This window comes from Pipistrellus hanaki (genome assembly GCF_964339955.1).
Source record: "Pipistrellus hanaki genome assembly, chromosome: 3".
Classification (NCBI taxonomy): domain Eukaryota; kingdom Metazoa; phylum Chordata; class Mammalia; order Chiroptera; family Vespertilionidae; genus Pipistrellus; species Pipistrellus hanaki.
This window is the reverse complement of record NC_140505.1, coordinates 66,617,355-66,636,285: the sequence shown is the minus strand read 5'-3', so window position 1 is coordinate 66,636,285 and position 18,931 is coordinate 66,617,355. Positions and strand designations below refer to the sequence as shown.

The window sequence follows — 18,931 nt, the reverse complement described above, 5'->3', positions numbered from 1 at the left end:
ATAGTCACAGAAGGTTAAACACAGAGAGTCCAACATTTTTCCTGACACCTTTACTGCTGGAGCCACATTGCATTTGCAAGTAAGTTCCTGGCAGTCCCTGTTGAGCAGTCATCCGGAGTTGAGTTATGTCTGCCCCCTTAGGTGACCCATGTATGCTTCAGTTTGTCTTCGTCCTCTTCATTATGTTAAACTCCAGATTTAATCTGCTATCAGAGATGGATCAAAGGAAAATTGGCTTTCTTTTCCTTACTGGTAGTAAGAGGTGGTAATGACAATCCACTATCTGATCCAATAAATGAGATTTCAATGATAGTATTTATTTTATCACGGTTTCCTGTCAATCGAGATTCTTAAACTATACAGGATGTCCCCAAAAATGTATATGCACTTTAACAGCTGATAGTTCAATTTTTATTTTATTTTTTTGTTAATCCTCACCTGAAGATATTTTTTCAATTGAGTTTTAGAAAGAATGGAAGAAAGGGGGAGAGACAGAGACAGAAAAGGTATCAGTGTGAGAGAGACACATTGATTGGTTGCCTCCTGCAGCACTCCGCTTGCGTAGGCATTGAACCTGCCTGGTATGTGCCGTTGACTGGAATTGAACACCTCAGTCAAAGGGCTGAAGCTCTAACCACTGAGCATACCTGCTAGGGTTGATAGCTCGATATTGAAAATGAATGTATTCTAATAAACACTGCCTTTATAATTAAAGTGTGTGTATACATTTAGAGGGAATAGTTTGGGCATGTCTGTTTTATATGTCCACATGCCTTCTGAACAGGAGGTGAAGATGTCCTGGTAGTGATACTTAGGCTGAGCGACCATTCATATAGAACATGTATCATTATTTGTAATAGGAAGCCTCTTCTCCAAATTGGTGGATAATAATTAATTTTAAAGCATTTACTTCTGAGATAAAAAGAATTGCTTAGGATTACAAATTTAGTGACTTTGAGTAGTAAGATGGAATTTGAACATCTATTAATGAAAAAGGAAGCACTTTCTAAAATCTTTAAAAATTTTAGCACTTATTAATTTATGATTCTTAAATGGCATTTGAAGGTAAAATTAGTGACAAATCTTAAGTTTATTCTGTAGCATATAAGAATTTAGCCTTTCATTGCCCTGCTTGTCAATAAACTGAATTCAGATATATTTATAGTTCATAATAGTAATGAGTGTTTTTTGTTTTTGCTTTTGAAATTCTTTATTATTTAAAGTACTACATATAGTATTATACAGTATATGCCTCCTATTTCCCCCATTGACCTCTCCCGGGCCTCCCTTATCCCCCAGAACATGCCTTCAACCCCCTAGTGTCTGTGTCCATTAGTTATGCTTATATGCATGCAAACAAGTCCTTTGGTTGATCTTTTAACCCTCCCTCCCCTTCCCCCTTAAATTATGTGTTCTGTTCAATGCTTCTCTGCTCTGTATTTGGATCTATTTTTGTTCATTAGTTTATGTTATTCATTATATTCCACAAATGAGTGAGATCATGTGATATTTATCTTTCTCTGACTGGCTTATTTTGCTTAGCATAATGATCTTCAGTTACATCCATGCTGTTGCAAATGGTAAGCATTCTTTCTTTTTTACAGCAGCATATTATTCCATTGTGTAGATGTACCACTGTTTTTTAATCCATTCATCTGCTGATGGGGATTTAGACTGTTTCCAAATCTTAGCTATTGTAATTGTGCTACTATGAGCATAGGGGTGCATATATCCTTTCTGGTTGGTATTTCTGATTTCTTGGAATATAGTCCTAGAAGTGGGATTACTGAGTCAAATGGCAATTCCATTTTTAATTTTTTGAGGAAACTCAATACTGTTTTCCACAGTGGCTGCACCAGTCTGCAATCCCATCAGCAGTGCATGAGGGTTCCTTTTTCTCCACATACCTGCAACCACTTGTCATTTGTTAATTTGCTGATGATAACCATTCTGACAGGTGTGAGTTGGTACCTCATTGTTGTGATTTGCATCTCTCAGATGATTAGTGACATTGAGCATGTTTTCATATGTCTCTCGGCCTTTTGTATGTCCTCTTTGGTCCTTTTTAGGTCTTTTGCCTTTTTTTTATTTTTATTGGATTGTTTATCTTCCTTTTGTTAAGTTGTATGAGTTCCCTGTAAGTTTTAGAGATTAAACCCCCTTCAGAAATAACATTGGCAAATGTGTTTTCCCATGCAGTGGTCCTGTTGTTTTGTTGATGGTTTCTTTCATTGTGCAGAAGCTTTTTATTTTGATGTACAATAGTTCCATTAGTTTATTTTCTCCTTAGTTTCCATTGCCCTAGCAGCAGTATCGGTAAAGATATTGCTATGACATATGTCTGCTATTTTGCTGTCTATGTCTTCTAAGATTTTTATGGTTTCCCCTCTTATGTTTAAGTCCTTCATCCATTTTGAGTTTATTTTTATGTATGGTGTAAGATGGTGGTCTAGTTTCATTTTTTTGTATCTGTCCAATTTTCCCAATATCATTTATTGAAGAGACTGACTTGATTCCATTGTATGCTCTTGCCTCCTTTGTCAAATATTAATTGAGCATAGTGGCTTGGGTCTATTTCTGGGTTCTCTGTTCAATTCCATTCTTGTGTCAGTACCAGGCATTTTTGGTTATAATGGCTTTGTATTATAGCTTGATATCTGGTATTGTGATCCTTCCAACTTTGTTCTTCTGTCTCAAGATTGCTGCGGCTATCTTTTTTTTTTTTATTCCATATGAAGTTTTGGAGAGTTTGTTCTAGGTCCGTGAAATAATTTGTTGGTATTTTAATGGGGATTGCTGTTGGTACACTGGGTGGAGTTGACCTCCAGGCCAATTGGCTATGAGGACCAGGTGTGGAAGACCTGCTGCGCTGGAGAGACACTTATGGTGCAGGACTTGTTTCAGTGGGGCTGCCTTTTGAATGTGCCCCTTATGGATGTGAGGAGTTGAAATCTGGTGTCTCACACTGACCACTAGGTACACTGGCTTCTGGATCTCCAGTGGGGTGCAGGTCAGTTACTGTCTGGAGCTATAGCGAGAACTACAGTTTTCTCCTCTTTGCTTGGAGTTTGTAGGCTTTGGAGCTCTCTGAACCAGGTTGCAAGTTTGCTAAGTTAAGCTGCAATAGGGAAGGCCATTCATATGCAAAAGCCGCTGCTTGGAGCTTGGGTGGGTTTGTAGGTTGTGTGGGGTGGGGTCTCAGGACATCACCAGGCTAGGGTGTGGCAAACAGTGATAGCTGGCAGCCAGCCATCCCCGCGTCTCCAACCACGTCCCCGTGTCCTGCGCCCCAGCGGAGCAAGCAAGTATTCCTGCATGAAGCTCTGCTAGCAAGCCACCCTCACTTTCTGACCGGATGGCAGACAGTCCAGCTTCTTCCCGTAGGAGTTTGGGTTCCCCATGTCTCCCCAGAAACTGGATTCCAAAGAAATAGGGAGCTTGTCTCCCTTCGGGTTGAAGAAAGCAATGCCCACTGCCAGCCCAGATTGCGCAGGCCTCAGTACCTCAGCTTTTCTTTTTTTTTCTTTCTTTCTTTCTTTCTTTTTTTTTTTTTTTTTAAATATACAGAGAGGAAGAGAGAGGGATAGAGAGTTAGACATCAATGAGAGAGAAACATCAATCAGCTGCCTCCTGCACACCCCCCATTGGGGATGTGCCCGCAACCAAGGTACATGCCCTTGACCGGAATTGAACCCGAGACCCTTCAGCCCACAGGCCGACGCTCTATCCACTGAGCCAAACTGGTTTCAGCAGTACCTCAGCTTTTCAGTGCTTGTGCACTGAATGCTCTTTTCTCTTTCCTTCTAGTTGTAGAACTTCCACTCAGCCAGCTTTCTCGTGGTTCTGGGTGATAGATGTTTTGTCTTTTATTTGTAGTTTTGAAATTGTTGTGCAAGGCAGCAGTTTAGGTGTTTACCTATGCCACCATCTTGGATCCTCCAAGGTATTTTTATTGTTGTAACACTATTTGAATTTCTATTAGTATTAGTTCCTTGATCTTTTACTATGAAACTAGACTTATTCTTCTTTAATATAATTTGGAGCTCACTGATTGAATTTGCCTAATTGTGCTTTGTGTGTGTTGAAGTGCCTAGTTGATTAGGAAGCTGATTTGTATAGATGTTGGCTTCTGTTTATGAGAAGCTCATATTCCTTGTATTAGCAGTAGTTATCTATATCTAGCTATATCTACACTAAAAGAGTAACATGTTAATTGACTATAACATTCTAATTGACTGTATCTTCTTGATACCCCCCAGCCAATCAGGAGTGAGTATGCAAATTAACCCAACAAAGATGGTGGGTTAGTTTGCATATGCAGGTGCCCAGCGGCTGGGGCAGGCAGGATGCAAGCTTTCCGCGCCACCCCAGCTGCTCTGGACCTCTGGGCAGCATGAGAATGTGGAAAGGAGGCTCCAGGCCGGAGCAGAAAGGTGGCTTCAGACAGAGCGAAGGTGGTGCCAACAGCCAGAGGAAGGAAGGCCCATTCTTGCTCGAATCTTCATGCATCGGGCCTCTGGTATTTATATAAAAGCCTAAACGACCGTCACAACCCAAACAACTGAACAAATAACCGAACAGGCTGCATGGGGCGACCAGGCTGGCAGGGGATTTAGTGAAGGCCAACATTCACCTAAGGGTCCCATATTGAAGAGGGTGTAAACCCAGGCTAGGGACATACCTTCTCCCTCTCCCCCCCCCCGTACAATTTTGTGCACGGGGCCACTAGTTAATTGATATTTGTAGAACTGAATTTATAAGATGATTAACAACAGATAAAGTCAATAGCTATGAACAGTGAAAAACTAACAGGATAACAAGGAAATTAACTTAGTCATTTTGAATTAAAGTAGTGTTTTAACCATCTATGCTGACTGCGAACATTTGTATTCCATGGTCACTTATGTTCTATTATAAGTGCCTCCCATTCATTTCTTCTTACAGGCTCATCTACATACTTAACACTTCTATTTTTTTACTCTCTGTAATCTACTTGACTACTTACCTTCATTCATCATTGTAGTTTAGCACAGCTTTGGTCTTAAACTTAATATCTAATTTTGTTAACACAATCTAGCTTTGTTTTTATCTATACTTTCCAGGCTTTATCTCCTTGGTCTTGTTCATAGGCTTATCTGCTTTAATCTTCTGTTGTTCTTTTACACTCTTCAATTTACATTTCATTACACTTGGCTCTTTTCCTTTAGAGAATTTATTCATTCTTGTTTCCTAAAGGCATATACCCTTTGCTTGCTGTCTCCAAATACAGTTTATATTTACAATGTCTTAGAATCAGTCTAATGTTGGGGGTTGAATTGCTGGTCATGAGGATTGAGCTTGAATTAGCTGTCAGACTAGTACTCCTCTATCTTTATAATGGGAAAATACCCGCAGTGGCAGTGTTAGCTCTTACTAGCCCTTTTGTTAAAGGAGTTGATATGGATTACAGAATATGTCAGATGCTAATGGGCATTATTATAAGTGAACTTTTGGGGAGATGAAAACTGGGTTATAGAATTTGTCTAAGAATTTCAAAGTGGGCATAAATGAATGAGTAGAAATGATCTCCCTCCCTCAGATTCAGTAATCTTGAATTAATTATTGCCTGCAACAGATGCATATTTGGTTTGGACTAGGTAAAAGAACAAAGGGCAATAAGACAAAGAGTAAAACAACTGAAAAGAAACAGGGAAAGTAAAAGATATAAGGTAAAATTGCCTAATTTGCCTATCTTTGTGCCACTTGGAGTCAGTAGATGAAGGGTTGTTGGGAACATTATGGCAAAGAAAGTGGACTTGAGAAGATAATGTGAGAATGTAGCACAGGAAATTTCTGTTGAATTTAATTTAAAACTATGTTGTTTTTAGCTCTATTTTTACAGTGCATCCCAATTGCTAAGAGCTTACCATAATACCAAATTTTTAAATCAGATATTATATTTGTATAATAGTAAAGAGTAGCTTATACATTACTTAAGTATATTGATGTTTAATCATATAAACACACTATCCTTTCAAGGATACAAAAGAGGGAAAATCTACACTATCCACTCTGTTGTATCTGACATACTGAATAAACAGGGAATATCCAGGACTCCTTCCCTAGTATTTATGAAATGTAGAAGCATTTCATAGTAGAGAACAAAATTGCATGCTAACTTAAAAAAATAATTTGGTTAATTTCAATTTTTAGAAAATATTAAGTCATTTATTTTTATCTTTACAGGTATCTTTCAGATGAAGGCATTGAAGCTTGCACAAGTTCTCCTGATAAAGTCAATCTAAATGACATCATCTTGATTGCTCTCAATGTAGGTTTTCTCTATTAACTTTTTTTAATATTCAGGGAAAATATTGCATAGAATAAAATGGATTTTATAAGCGATATGGAGTAATACATCTTTTACTTTTATTGTCCATTTTTAGTTACAGTAATGCTTCTTAAATTTGTTAATCTCATATAGGCAAATTATTGGAATTATCTTTCTTTTAATATCTTATATGGAATCCAATAAAAGGAAAAAAATGCAATTAAAACTTCTTTTTTAAAACCCAGTGTTTAGTTATAGAATTTCATAACCTTTACATTATCTGTATAATAGCAATAAAAACTGATTTTATTCATTGAAACAAATAACCATTTAATTAACATAGAAACACTGGTTGGGTTGTAGCTTTTTGACAGTTATGTTTATTATTTCAAAATAACTTTTTCTGTTGATAAAAGTAATATATATTGTAGAAGACTTCATAAAATACAAAGTAAAATAAAAATATTAAAATTACTTATAATTATCGTTAATATTTTTATATGTGTTTCTTTCCAATCTTTTTCCCTCTACCCATCTGAATAGCTACATCAATTTCTATAATTGGAATTGGTTTTTGGATTATTTTGGGAAGAGTTATAAAAATTATCTAAATATAGATTTAAGTAAACAACTATTCTTTTTTTCATTCTTGCAGTTACCCCAATGAAAGTGTTCATGCTGCCTTGACAATGACAGTATAGTGATCAAATTTACCTATTATACATATCAATTAAGTTCATAAGAGAATCACATCACTATCTGTCATAGTCATCAGATTATTGTAAAATAGGTATGGCAAAGCAAAAATGGAAGTAACTGATTTAAAATATAAATAAATATGTATGACTGAATATAGTAAATCTTTTCAAATCACCTAAATTTATATTTCTATAGTGAAACTTGGGTTTAAGCAGATAAATATTGTTTTGAAATCTCATTTTATCAGCTTCTTTGAATTTTATCAGTAAGACTTATGAGATCTTTTTATTGTTTCTGAGCTAAGGAAGTTTTTAATAAACAAGACTAGGGGCCTGGCCAGTTTCTCAGTGGTTAGAGCATTGGGCCACAGACCTGGCAAGAGCGAGAGACAGCTAATAGACGTGTCTCATGTTGCTGTTTCTCTCTCTCCCCCTTTTGCTTCCTCACTTCCACTCTCTTTAAAAAAATCAATGGAAAATATCCTTGGGTGAGGATTTAAAAAAAATTTTTTTTAAGCATTATTTTAGAAGTGTATAGGCTGTCCATGACTACAAATGGAAATATTCCCTAGACATTTTAACTTTCTTTGACTTGTTCCCAAATTAGTGAATTAAACTTTTAAAAAATATAGGGAACTCTATTTTTTGTTTATTTAAGAAAAAATCCTAAAGATGACAGAAAAGCGATTTTGTGATAATCTTCTGCTCTTCTGTATTATTCTTATTTATATACTTAGGTAAATAGCAATGAACTATTCATAATTTGGTGTGAAACTTTAAATGAAATAGGTCAAGATGGTATTAGTTCTGTGCACATGAGAAGTCCACAATGACCATTATTTTATTTTATTTTAAAATATATTTTATTGACTTTTTACAGAGAGGAAGAGAGAGGTAAAGAAACATGGATGAGAGAGAATCATCGATCAGCTGCCTCTTGCACAACCCCTACTGGGGATGTGCCGGCAACCAAGGTACATGCCCTTGACCGGAATCGAACCTGGGACCTTTCAGTCTGCAGGCCGACGCTCTATCCACTGAGCCAAACCGGTTTTGGCTGATCATTATTTTAATGAATTAATTGTCTTTGTAATTTTCTCTGAAATTCTAGTATGTAGTCAAATACTACTACCTAAGTTATCATACCATATAACAGGAAAAAAATACCTTTTTAAGAAAATACATTTTTATTGATTTCAGAGAGGAAGAGTGAGAGAAATGTTAATGATGAGAGAGAATAATTGATTGGCTGCCTCCTGCATGCCCCCTACTGGGAATCGAGCCCATATCTCTTGCATGTGCCCTTGACCAGAATCAAACCCTGGACCCTTCAGTCCACAGGTCAACACTCTATCTACTGAGCCAAACCAGCTAGGGCAAGGAAAAAAAACCTTTTAATCAAAATCAAGTCTACACCAAATAATGTGCTTCTCAAGTTTATTTTTTAAAATAAAATCAGGCATTTACAGTAGTTCTTTTGAATTATTTTCAACTTTTTAAAAAAATGTACCGTATTTTATTGATTCTTTTACAGAGGAAGAGAGAAGGATAGAGAGTTAGAAACATCAATGAGAGAGAATCATTGATCAGCTGCCTCTTGTACACCCCCTACTGGGGATGTGCCCGCAACCAAGGTACATGCCCTTGACCGGAATCAAACCTGGGACATTTCAGTCTGCAGGCCGATGCTCTATCCACTGAGCCAAACTGGTTTCGGCTTTTTTTTTTTCTTTCTTTCAACTTTTGATTACTCATTGAGAAATAACTTATTACATATGGTGATAATAATCCATGAACAATTTTATTTTGTTCTCTTCCTCTTGTGGGGCGCACACTGAGCTATTTTTTTTTTTTAATGTAGAAAAAAATTGATTTTAGAGAGAGAGAGGAAGGCAGGGGGAGAGGGAGAAACATCAATTTGTTGTTCCACTTATTTATTCATTCATTGGTTACTCCTTGTATGTGCTCTGACAGGATCAAGCTCACAAACTTGGAGTATTTGTCCGATGCTATAACCAGCAGCTGAGCTAGTTCCTTTTACCAGCAATGAACAATACAATAAGATGTATAGTACAGTGTTTTTACCCAGAGAAATCCATTAGAGACTAGTCCCCAAGGCTTTTACTAGACTTCTCATGAAGGTATTCTCTGCCTAACATGAAACAATTTCTAGACTCTACCCCCATACAATTTCCCCCCAAAACCAGGTATTCACCATAAATCATTTTGTTTATACAAATAATCTAGGACTGCGGTCGGCAAACTGCAGCTCGAGAACCACATGTGACTTGAAAGCCGTGGTTTGTCGCTCTCTTGACTAATGAGTTTGCCGACCACTGGTCTAGGAACCTGGTGAAACGGGAGCCTCAGGACTGCTAAGTACTATTTTCTGTGCAGAGTTTTATGTTGAAAGAGAAGGTTCTTAATTTTTTACTTTGTGGAATGGGGAATAAGAATATTAAGAAATGATATTGAAATATAACATGTAGTTTTGGTTTTAAATACCTGAATTATTCAGAAAAAAAATTAAGTCTAGCCCAGTCTTAAATTACTGAATACTATGTATTAGTAAACATTTAAAAGCAGACTTTTTTTTTTCCTTTTAAGATGCTGTATTATATAAAATGGCTTGCCAAATAAGCATTCTGTTTCACTCAACTTGGATAGTTAGGGATCTTGTGTGTATGCCACATGAACATGTATTTAAAAGCTAACTACTTGTGCGTAATATTTTTATATAAGTGTATTTTTGGATCTATATGTCCTAGTGATCCTGATATAATAATATCTGAATCATAAAATTGTCTTTGTATTATAAATTGAATTGGAATTTAGGATGTTGAAAGATTTGGTAGGTCATTTTTATTTTGCTAAAAAAATGAAATAATATTAATTTTTTGTATGTATAGCACTTTGAAAGTTATATAAACTTAGAATACATTGTCTTTTAGCCTGGCATCCCATTTTATAAAGGAATAAATTAACTGGATTTAGAGAATTTTGTGACAGTATCTAAGATCATACTAATTAATTATAGTTTTCAGTGAATTGAAGTTTAGAATTTTAGTTTATTGCTCATTTCTACTTTATATTGATGGCTCATTTAGTTTAGCTTCATAATTATTGACAAATACCAGAAATGAGGGACCATGGTGTTTCATAAAATTTGTATATATTCTTTTTCTCGTGTATATATATATTTAAATATTTCAGTCTTTTGAGTGACTTCAAAATAACACATATGCTTTTATAAACTGTTAGTTGTATTATTGACTTAATATAAATTTTCAGATGATAAAATGTACATTCACTCAAATGTTTTAAATTCACTAAAATAAACATGATAGCTAACATTAATTAAATGCTTATTCTTTGCAAGTTATTGTGTCAAGTGCTTCACGTATATTAAGATTTAATCCTCAAAACAATACTAATATAGGGAAGGGGGTATAAGAAAGTACTTTCCCCCCTATATGTTACTTAGTATATTCAGAGTGAAAGGCTTATAATTCTTTTACTGCTATTGGGTGGAGGCTGCAAAAAGGATTGGCCTAAAGCCTTGTTTCACAAATATTTGGATTTGGGGCTTAGTTTGCTAGGCAGTTCCATTCTGTGAGATTTAGTTTAGGAGTGATCCCTGCATTATATTGAGAAGTAAATTATGAACCATGGTAGTTAAAGACTGGAAAGAGCTGTGGGGATTGTATAACATATACTTCTTTCTTAAGCTAGCCACATAAGCATATCCTCCTATATAAAGAGGTAATATGCAAATTGACCATCACTCCAACACACAAAGATGGCTGCCCCCATGTGGTCAAAGATGGCCGCCCCCATGTGGACACAAGATGGCCTGCAGGGGAGGGCAGTTGTGGGTGGTCAGGCCATCAGAGGAAGGCAGTTGGGAGGGACCAGACCTGCAAAGGAAGGCAGTGGGGGCGACCAGGCGGGCAGGGGAGGGCAGTTGGGGGAATCAGGCCTGCAGGGCAGGGCAGTTGGGGGCGATCAGGCCTGCAGGGGAGGGCAGCTAGGGGCAACGAGGCCTGCAGGGGAGAGCAGTTGGGAGGGACCAGGCCTTCAGGGGAGGGAATTTGGGGGTGATCAGGCCTGCAGGGGAGGACAGTTTGGAGGGACAAGGCCTGCAGAGAAGAGCAGTTGGGAGGGACCAGGCCTTCAGGGGAGGGCAGTTTGTGGGGACCAGGCCTGCAAGGGAGGGAAATTGGGGGAACTAGGCATGCAGGGGAGGGCATTTGGGAGTGACCAGGCCAATAGTGGAGGTCAGTTAGGGTTGACCAGGCCAACTGAGGAGGGCAGTTGGAGGGGAGTAGGCCTTCAGGGGAGGGCAATTAGGGGAAATTGGGCTGGCAGAGGAGCAGTTAGGCATTGATCAGGTTGGCAGGGGAGTGGTTAGGGGGAGATCAGGCTGTCAGGCAGAAGTGGTTAGGGACAATCAGGCAGTCAGGAAGGTGAGCAGTTGGAAGCCAGCTGTCCTGGATTGTGAGAGGGATATCCGACTGCCCATTTAAGCCCCGAGGGATCGGGCCTAAATAGGCAGTCGGACATCCCTTGAGGGATCCCAGATTGGAGAGGGTACAGGCTGGGCTGAGGGACACTCCCCCATACACAAATTTCATGCACCGCGCCTCTAGTGTGTGTGTGTGTGTGTGTGTGTGTGTGTATGTGTATAATGAGCCAGAGTCTGTAACATCCAAAATGACTGAACGAATGACTGAACCAAACCAGTTAGGGTTCGTTATAGTAAGTTTAATCACCTAGTACTTTCTTCTTATCTTTAACAAAATATTCAGTTATAATTTATGTGGTTAAAGGCACTCTAAGTCTGTTTTCCTTCATTTTGCTCTTAAGGCAATTAAGAGCTACAAATTTCTATACTTGAAGAAAGAGTAAACAATACAGATTTATTAATCTAACCTCAAGCTCTCAGTCATCTGAACAAAAATTTTTTAAATATATACTTTATTGATTTTAGAGAGAGAGAAAGGGAGAGGAAGAGAGAAACATCAAGGATGAGAGAGAATCATGGATCCGCTGCCTACTGCATGCTCCACACTGAGGATCAAGCCTGCAACCTGGGCATGTGACCCGACTGGGAATCGAACCTGACCTCCTGGTTCATGGGTCGATGCTCAACCCCTGAACAAATTTCTTACAATTTCTTTTGTTTTTACTTCCTGAAGTAGACAAAAATTCTTACAAGTTCTGCTTTTTATATAGACTGTGTAGTTGAAGTTCTGTTTTTATGTCAGAAATGTGATAACTTTTTATGTTTGCTTTGAGGTTTGCTGAATAATATGTATTTCTACATTTTCACGCAGTTAGCTATTTATTTGCCAATTTCAGTTTTTATAATTTTTTAAGCAAATTAAATACGTCTTTACTATGGAAAGTCTTTCTATAACTTCTTGCTGTTGCAGTGAAATTGTTCCCTGGCATATTTTTAGGTTATATAGCTTTGTTATGTTATGGGTGCTATAGAATAATGTGTTTTTATGTATTTGCTTATTAAGGTTATATCAAATTTAATTGTCAAGAATGTCACTTTTTATGAATTTATTTAGTTTCGGATTGTGGCATTAGTTTTTTAGTATGGATATAATATAGTTTATATAAAATAAAGTTTTAGAATTCAATAGAGAAAATTTAGTAAGTTAAAAGATTATCTAAAGAAATGACCCGAGTTAAGGCTATTTATATATTAATGTTCATCCTACTGGTGCATTTTAAATAGCATATATATGGAACTGTGTTATTTGAAAATATTGATTACATGTATAGAAATCATAATCAGCTAACAGACATTTATTTAAAATTTTCTCCACAAACCTTAATTTCATCTTTTATTTGTGATTGAGATTAGATCTATTTTTTATAATTATATTTTAATAATAATATTTTTATTTTAGACAGACTTGAGAACAATTGGCAAGAAATTCCTCCCTAGTGACATCAACGGTGGAAAGGTAGAAAAGGTAAAACAAAATGTTAACTTCCTACATTATGCTAACTGCAATAACTATGGAAATCCACTAATTACTAGAGTTATGCTTTATCAGTAGAAACCATAACTGCAAAATATTTTGGAGGCAAACAGGTCACAGAGTCATCATTACAGTGATTTCCTATGCATATGGAAAATTTTAGGACTTAAACTTTTAACCTTTTGATGTCTTTTAAACATTAAAAATAAACTTTTGTTTTAAGAATTATAACAATGGCACATTTGATATGAGACTTGCTAGATATTATCAGAGTTTAGGAAAAGGACCTTTTAATACCTTTTTATTTTAGTTACCTGTTATGTTTATATAATGAACTTATTAATATAAAAGTATATGAATGTAAGAGACTATTATGAGTAATTTGGCAAAGCCATGCTTTGGTTATTTCTATCATTTTGCACTTTACATATGTGTAAACGTATATATTTGTGTTATAGTTATTTTAAGTAATCTTTTTAAAATACGAGGATACAGTTTTTAGATACCAACTAATTAGTGTTTTACTTCTTATCCATTCATTTCTATTTAATTTCTTTTTTTTATTTGAAAATGCATGTAAATTGTGTCACTCTTGAATTTTCTGTGTGCTTTTTGGTCATATGCTATTGGTCTATGTGATATTGATCACTTTTTGAACTATTAAGGGACATTATTATCCTTAATTTAAATAAATATTTTCATTGTGTATGTTTTGTGTTTGAATATGTATTCTTATTTAAACACATGTTTAAAGTAGTTATTGCACAGAGATACTAAAAATTTTAAGTAATTTGAAAGACTTATTGTATAACAACGTATTTGTCACATTTCTAAATACCAGTTCAGTTATGCAATAGATGGTATTTACTTATTTTTTTCTGGGCCAAATTTCTTATTTTTAATTAAATATATTGAAGTAAATATTGGTTAATAAGATCATATAAGTTTTAAGTGATCTTATCTATATATATAAAAGGCTAATATGCAGAGTGTCACCTCGGGTGTTCGACTTCATTGTTCTCAGGGTCTTCTCTAGTCTCTTACATTTACTTTTTGGTTGTGTGAGTAGTTCTCAGACTTCATTGTACACCAGGATCACCCTGAAGCTCAGCTAAAATACAGACTGCCAGCCCACTCCTAACCCCACCCCTACCCCACCCCCAGTTTGATTGCTCGCTATGACATGCGCTGACCACCAGGGGCGGCATGGAACGAAGGGAGGCCCCAGCCAAAGATGGAAAGTCCGGATTGACCCTGATTGCTGGCTAGGCCTAGGGACCCTACCCGTGCACGAATTTTGTGCACCAGGCTTGGTTAATAAGATCATATAGATTTCATCTGTATATTGCATTGTGTGCCTGCTACCCAAAGTAAAATCATCTTCTGTTTCCATATATTTGGCCCTTTTAACCCTTTACTATCTCACAGCCCTCTTTCTTCTGATTACCTTTGTCTATGAGTTTCAGTTTTATACCCCACATGGAAGTTAAATCGTATGGTTCTTAGCTATTTCTGATTGACTTATTTTGCTTAGAGTAATATTCTCAAGGTCTATCCATGTGGTTGCAAATGGCAGTATTTCATTTTTTCTCATGGCTGAGTAGCCATGGTATTTGTTTAGAACCATAAGAGTTTCCAATTTACTTTAATTTTTGAGGCAGATGCTCAAAGAAGAGGTTCTAGAAGTTGTTTAGCAATTAATTTTAATATTTAACAACACTCTATGTCAGCAAACTTTGATTATATTTTAATCTAAATTTCTTATGCTGCAACTTAAAGTCCACATGTCCTATCTTCCCTCAGGGAAATGGAGAACATCTGGGAATAATTCTTCATATGCCTCAAGAATTGTAAAATCACTGCCTGCCACAGTTTTCTTTTTGCTAAAGCCATTTATCTTAGTTCCTTTGTTTATTCAGTCTCAAGCTTTCGTTCAACTTCATTGTTCTTAGGGTCTTCTATAGTCTATTACTTTACCTATTTGGTTGTGTGAGTAGTTCTGTCTTTTTTTAAATAAATTTTTATTGTTCATATTATTACAAATGTTCCTCCCCCCCCCCCCCCCATTGCTCTCCTCCACCAGGTTCCCACCCCACCCTCTGCCCTTTCCCCACCCCCCATTGTCCTCATCCTTAGGTGCACAGTTTATGTTCAGTCTCTTCCCACATCCCCCTCTCTCCTTTTCCCCAAGAATCGTCAGTTCACTCCCCTTTCATACCTCTGATTCTATTATATTCAACAGTTAATATTGTTCATCAGATTTTTTTTTTTAAATTTCCTTGGTTTTTAGATTCACTTGTTGATATTTTCATATTTATTGTTCATAATTTTTATCTTTACTTTCTCTTTCGAAAGAACCCCCTTCAGCAATTCATATAATTCTGGTTTGGTGGTGATGAACTCTTTTAGCTTTTTTTTTTTTATTAGTGAAGCTCTTTATCTGGCCTTCGATTCTGAGTGATAGCTTTGCTGGGTAGATTATCTTTGACTGTAGGTTCTTACTATTCATCACCTTGAATATTTCTTGCCATTCCCGTCTGGCCTGCATGGTTTCTGTTGAGAAGTGAGCTGACAATCGTATAGATGCTCCTTTATAGGTAACTACCTGCTTTGCTCTTGCTGCTTTTAATATTCTCTCTTTGTCTTTTGCTCTTGGAATTTTAATTATGATTTGTCTTGGTGTGGTCCTCTTTGGATTCCTTTTGTTTGGAGTTCTGTGTGCTTCCTGGACTTGTAAGTCTAATTCTTTCACCAGGTGGGGGAAGTTTTCTGTCACTATTTCTTTCAGTATGTTTTCGATATCTTGCTCTCTCATCTTCTGGGACCCCCATAATTCTGATGTTGGTTCGCTTGAAGTTGTCCCAGAGGTTTCTTACATTATCTTCAATTTTCTGGATTCTCTTGCCTTCTTGCTTCTGCGAAGGAGTGTCTTCTGGCTCTTTATGTTCCAAATCTTTGACTTGATTCTTGCGATCTTCCTTTCTGTTTTTAGGACTCTGTATAATATTTCTTATTTTAGACAATGTATTCTTTACTTCTTGTTGATCCCTTATCATTTCTTGTTGATTCCTTATTAATTCTAGTGGATCCCTTTTCATATCCTCATAGGTCTTATCGACCTTTTCTAGGAAATTCTTGAAAAACCTTATAAGCGTAGATTTGAACTCTATATCCAGTCGCTTTTTGTCCTCCATTTCTTTCATTTGTGATCTATTTCGTTGTCTTGGCATTTTCGCAGCTTCCCTGATGGGGGGGGGTTTCAGGGTGGAGCCTACAGCCTTGGCTTTCGTCAGCCCCGCCCTATGCAGTTCCTGAGTCTCAGTAATCCCCAGGGTCCTTCAGTACATGTTGCAAGCACCGCTGAGAGAAAGGTGCCCTCGATTTTCGCCTGCTACCAAACAGTCTAGGCTCTCCCCCAATGAGCCTGGAACTGGGATTCAGTTCAGTTGGAAGTGGAGTTGGAGGTGGCGTTCAGAGCAGTCTGGAGCCTGTCTCCTTCCCGCCAGGGCAGTCCCTCAGCACAGGCAACCGTCCCTTCTCTGCGCGCAATGTGCGCACCTCCGGGACCTCCTTTCGCCGCTCCCCCGGGTTCCGCCTTACAGCCCAGCTCCCTCTGTTTGAGCCTGGGTCCCCGGGGTCTGGCCTAGAACTGGGGTTCAGAGCAGTCGGAACTGGGGCCCAGCAGAGTCAGAGCTTTTATCTCCTTCCCGCTAGGGAATGCCAACCAGGCACTCAGCCTCCCTCCTCTCTGGCTCTGTCCTCTCCACGCGTGCCGCGTGTCTCCGTACCTTAGGCTTTTACAGCTCCTTCGCTCTTCCTTCTGGTTTTCTCCTTACTTCTCGTTGTAGAATTTCCAGTCAGTCGACTTTCCTGTAGTTCTGGGTAATGTCCATTTTATATTTTAGTTGTATTTTATTGAAATTATTGTGTGTGGCTGTGGCTAGGTGTTTACCTGTGCAGCCATCTTGGATTCTCCAGTTGTCAGTCTTTATTGTACACCAGGATCACACTGAAGCTCAGCTGCCAGCCTACTCCTACCCCTCACCCCATCCCACCCTCATTTTCTGATCAATTGCCTACCCCTCACCCCACCCCACCCCCATTTTCTGATCAATTGAACTTGGATAGAGTCTGAGAATTTGTGTTTTTGAACAAGTTTCTATGTGCTGTTAATTCTGCTGTTTTTCTTAGCATGGGGAGCATACTTAGAAAACTGCTGTCCTGTGGAACCCCAGATTAGTTGTCTCAGGAAGAAGAGGCATGGTTGTGATTTGTTTCAGATGATATTTGGAGGAGGAGGATAAAAGAGTAGGGACTGCATTCAAATGTTATGTATGTCTCTTATCAAACTGAAAAATGACATACTAAATGTGCACTGCGTATGGAAAGGGTTGAGGATTATGAGCCGATTAGAATGAGACTTTTGTGCTGCAAATCTTAGAATGCATAAATCCTTATTACCTTGGTGGGTGTCTTATTATTGATAGATACCCAAGGAATTCAGTGATTGAAGTAGGCAAATGGATGCTTCATCACTGACTTGATGTTGACCCCTACCCTAATGCAGAATTCTATTGCTGGATTTAAGTTCATCTGAGTATGATAAAATAAAAGCAGGCCAAAAGCCCTGCTCTGCTTCTTCTACTAAGATCCAAGCCTGCCAGCAACAGTACCATTTAAAATATATTTATGCTTATTGGTTTCAGAGAGGAAGGGGGAGAGAGAGATAGAAACATCAATGATGAGAGAGAATCATTGCTTGGCTGCCTCCTGCATGCTCCACACTGGGGATCGAGCCTGCAATCCAAGCATGTGCCCTGATCAGGAATTTAATCCTGACCTCGTGGTTCATAGGTTGATGCTTAATCACTGAGCCATTCTGGCTGAGCTGATAATACCATTTTGAGGGGAGAGAAAAACAAAGGAAAAGGTGATGACTGGAGAACATTTACCCAAATATTTAAGAACAAATACTTCAGAAGCGAGAGACAAGCAGAGACTGTCTTAGGAGCTGCTTCCATTAGTCTATGTGGTCCCTTCCAGAAAGGGCCTCAGCATGTGTCTGCCAACTCCATTGGAAGTTTATTTGTTAGGCCTCAGGGTCAGTGCAGTGTGCTGGATAATCTCCAGGGCCGAGAGTAATTCTCCTTGGAGGAAAATAAAAGAAGTATAGAGAGGTGTCTCCAAACATCCTCTCCTGAGTGGCCAAAAATAAATGCTCAAATGGTATGTGTTGTTTTTAATATAATTAATACAACTTAGATAATACAATTTTCAGCATTTAGAAATTTAAGAGGAAAGGAAGAATGGAAAGCTGATAGATCTGTAATGAGGTAAGAAAGATTGTGACCCGGGAGGTCATGGTTTGATTCCTGGTGAGGGCATGTGCCCAGGTTGCCGGCTCGATCCCCAGTAAAGGGCATGTAGAAGGCAGCTGATCAATGATTCTCTCTCATCATTGATGTTTCTAATTTTCTCTCCCTCTCCTTTGTCTCTCTGAAATCAATAAACACATGTTTTACAAAAGAAAAGAAGATTGTAGGTCTGTGGTTAGGGGAAAACAGTTAATCCTAGACACATTTAATTTACATCTCTCCTGTTCCAAGGCAAACCTGAGGCTTTCAGAAGGGCATGTCATCTCGAGTTTGAAATTGGTCTTAATAACTGCTGTTGCCACTGACTAATTTGGGAGAAAATAGAATAGCAAAAAGATCAAGTAACTTTATTATTAATACTAGAGGCCTGGTGCACGAAATTCATGCAGGGGGTGTGTGTGTCCCTCAGCCCAGCCTGCACCCTCTCCAATCTGGGACCCCTTGAGGGTTGTCCAGCTGTCTGTTTAGGCCCAATAACAGGCCTCTCACAATCCAGGACTGCTGGCTCCCAACTGCTCATCTGCCTGCCTGCCTGATTGCCCCAACTGA

General features: G+C 37.9%; 1 protein-coding gene across 4 annotated transcripts in view; it reads left to right on the top strand.

Annotated features, from left to right (window-relative positions):
- TDRD3 (tudor domain containing 3) overlaps window positions 1-18,931 on the top strand; it is a 143,958-nt gene that overhangs the window by 44,434 nt on the left and 80,593 nt on the right. For 3 of the 4 annotated variants that reach the window (XR_014794421.1, XM_084876740.1, XM_084876739.1), the window contains exons 2-3: window positions 6,226-6,310; window positions 12,933-12,998. Coding sequence is in view for 2 of the 4 variants with exons in the window: in XM_084876740.1 (XP_084732866.1) it covers window positions 6,226-6,310; window positions 12,933-12,998 (151 nt within the window). In the remaining 2 variants the exon portion in view is untranslated. Of the gene's footprint in view, window positions 1-6,225; window positions 6,311-12,932; window positions 12,999-18,931 lie in introns of those variants that run through there. The other variant, XM_084876741.1, reaches the window with a different exon arrangement.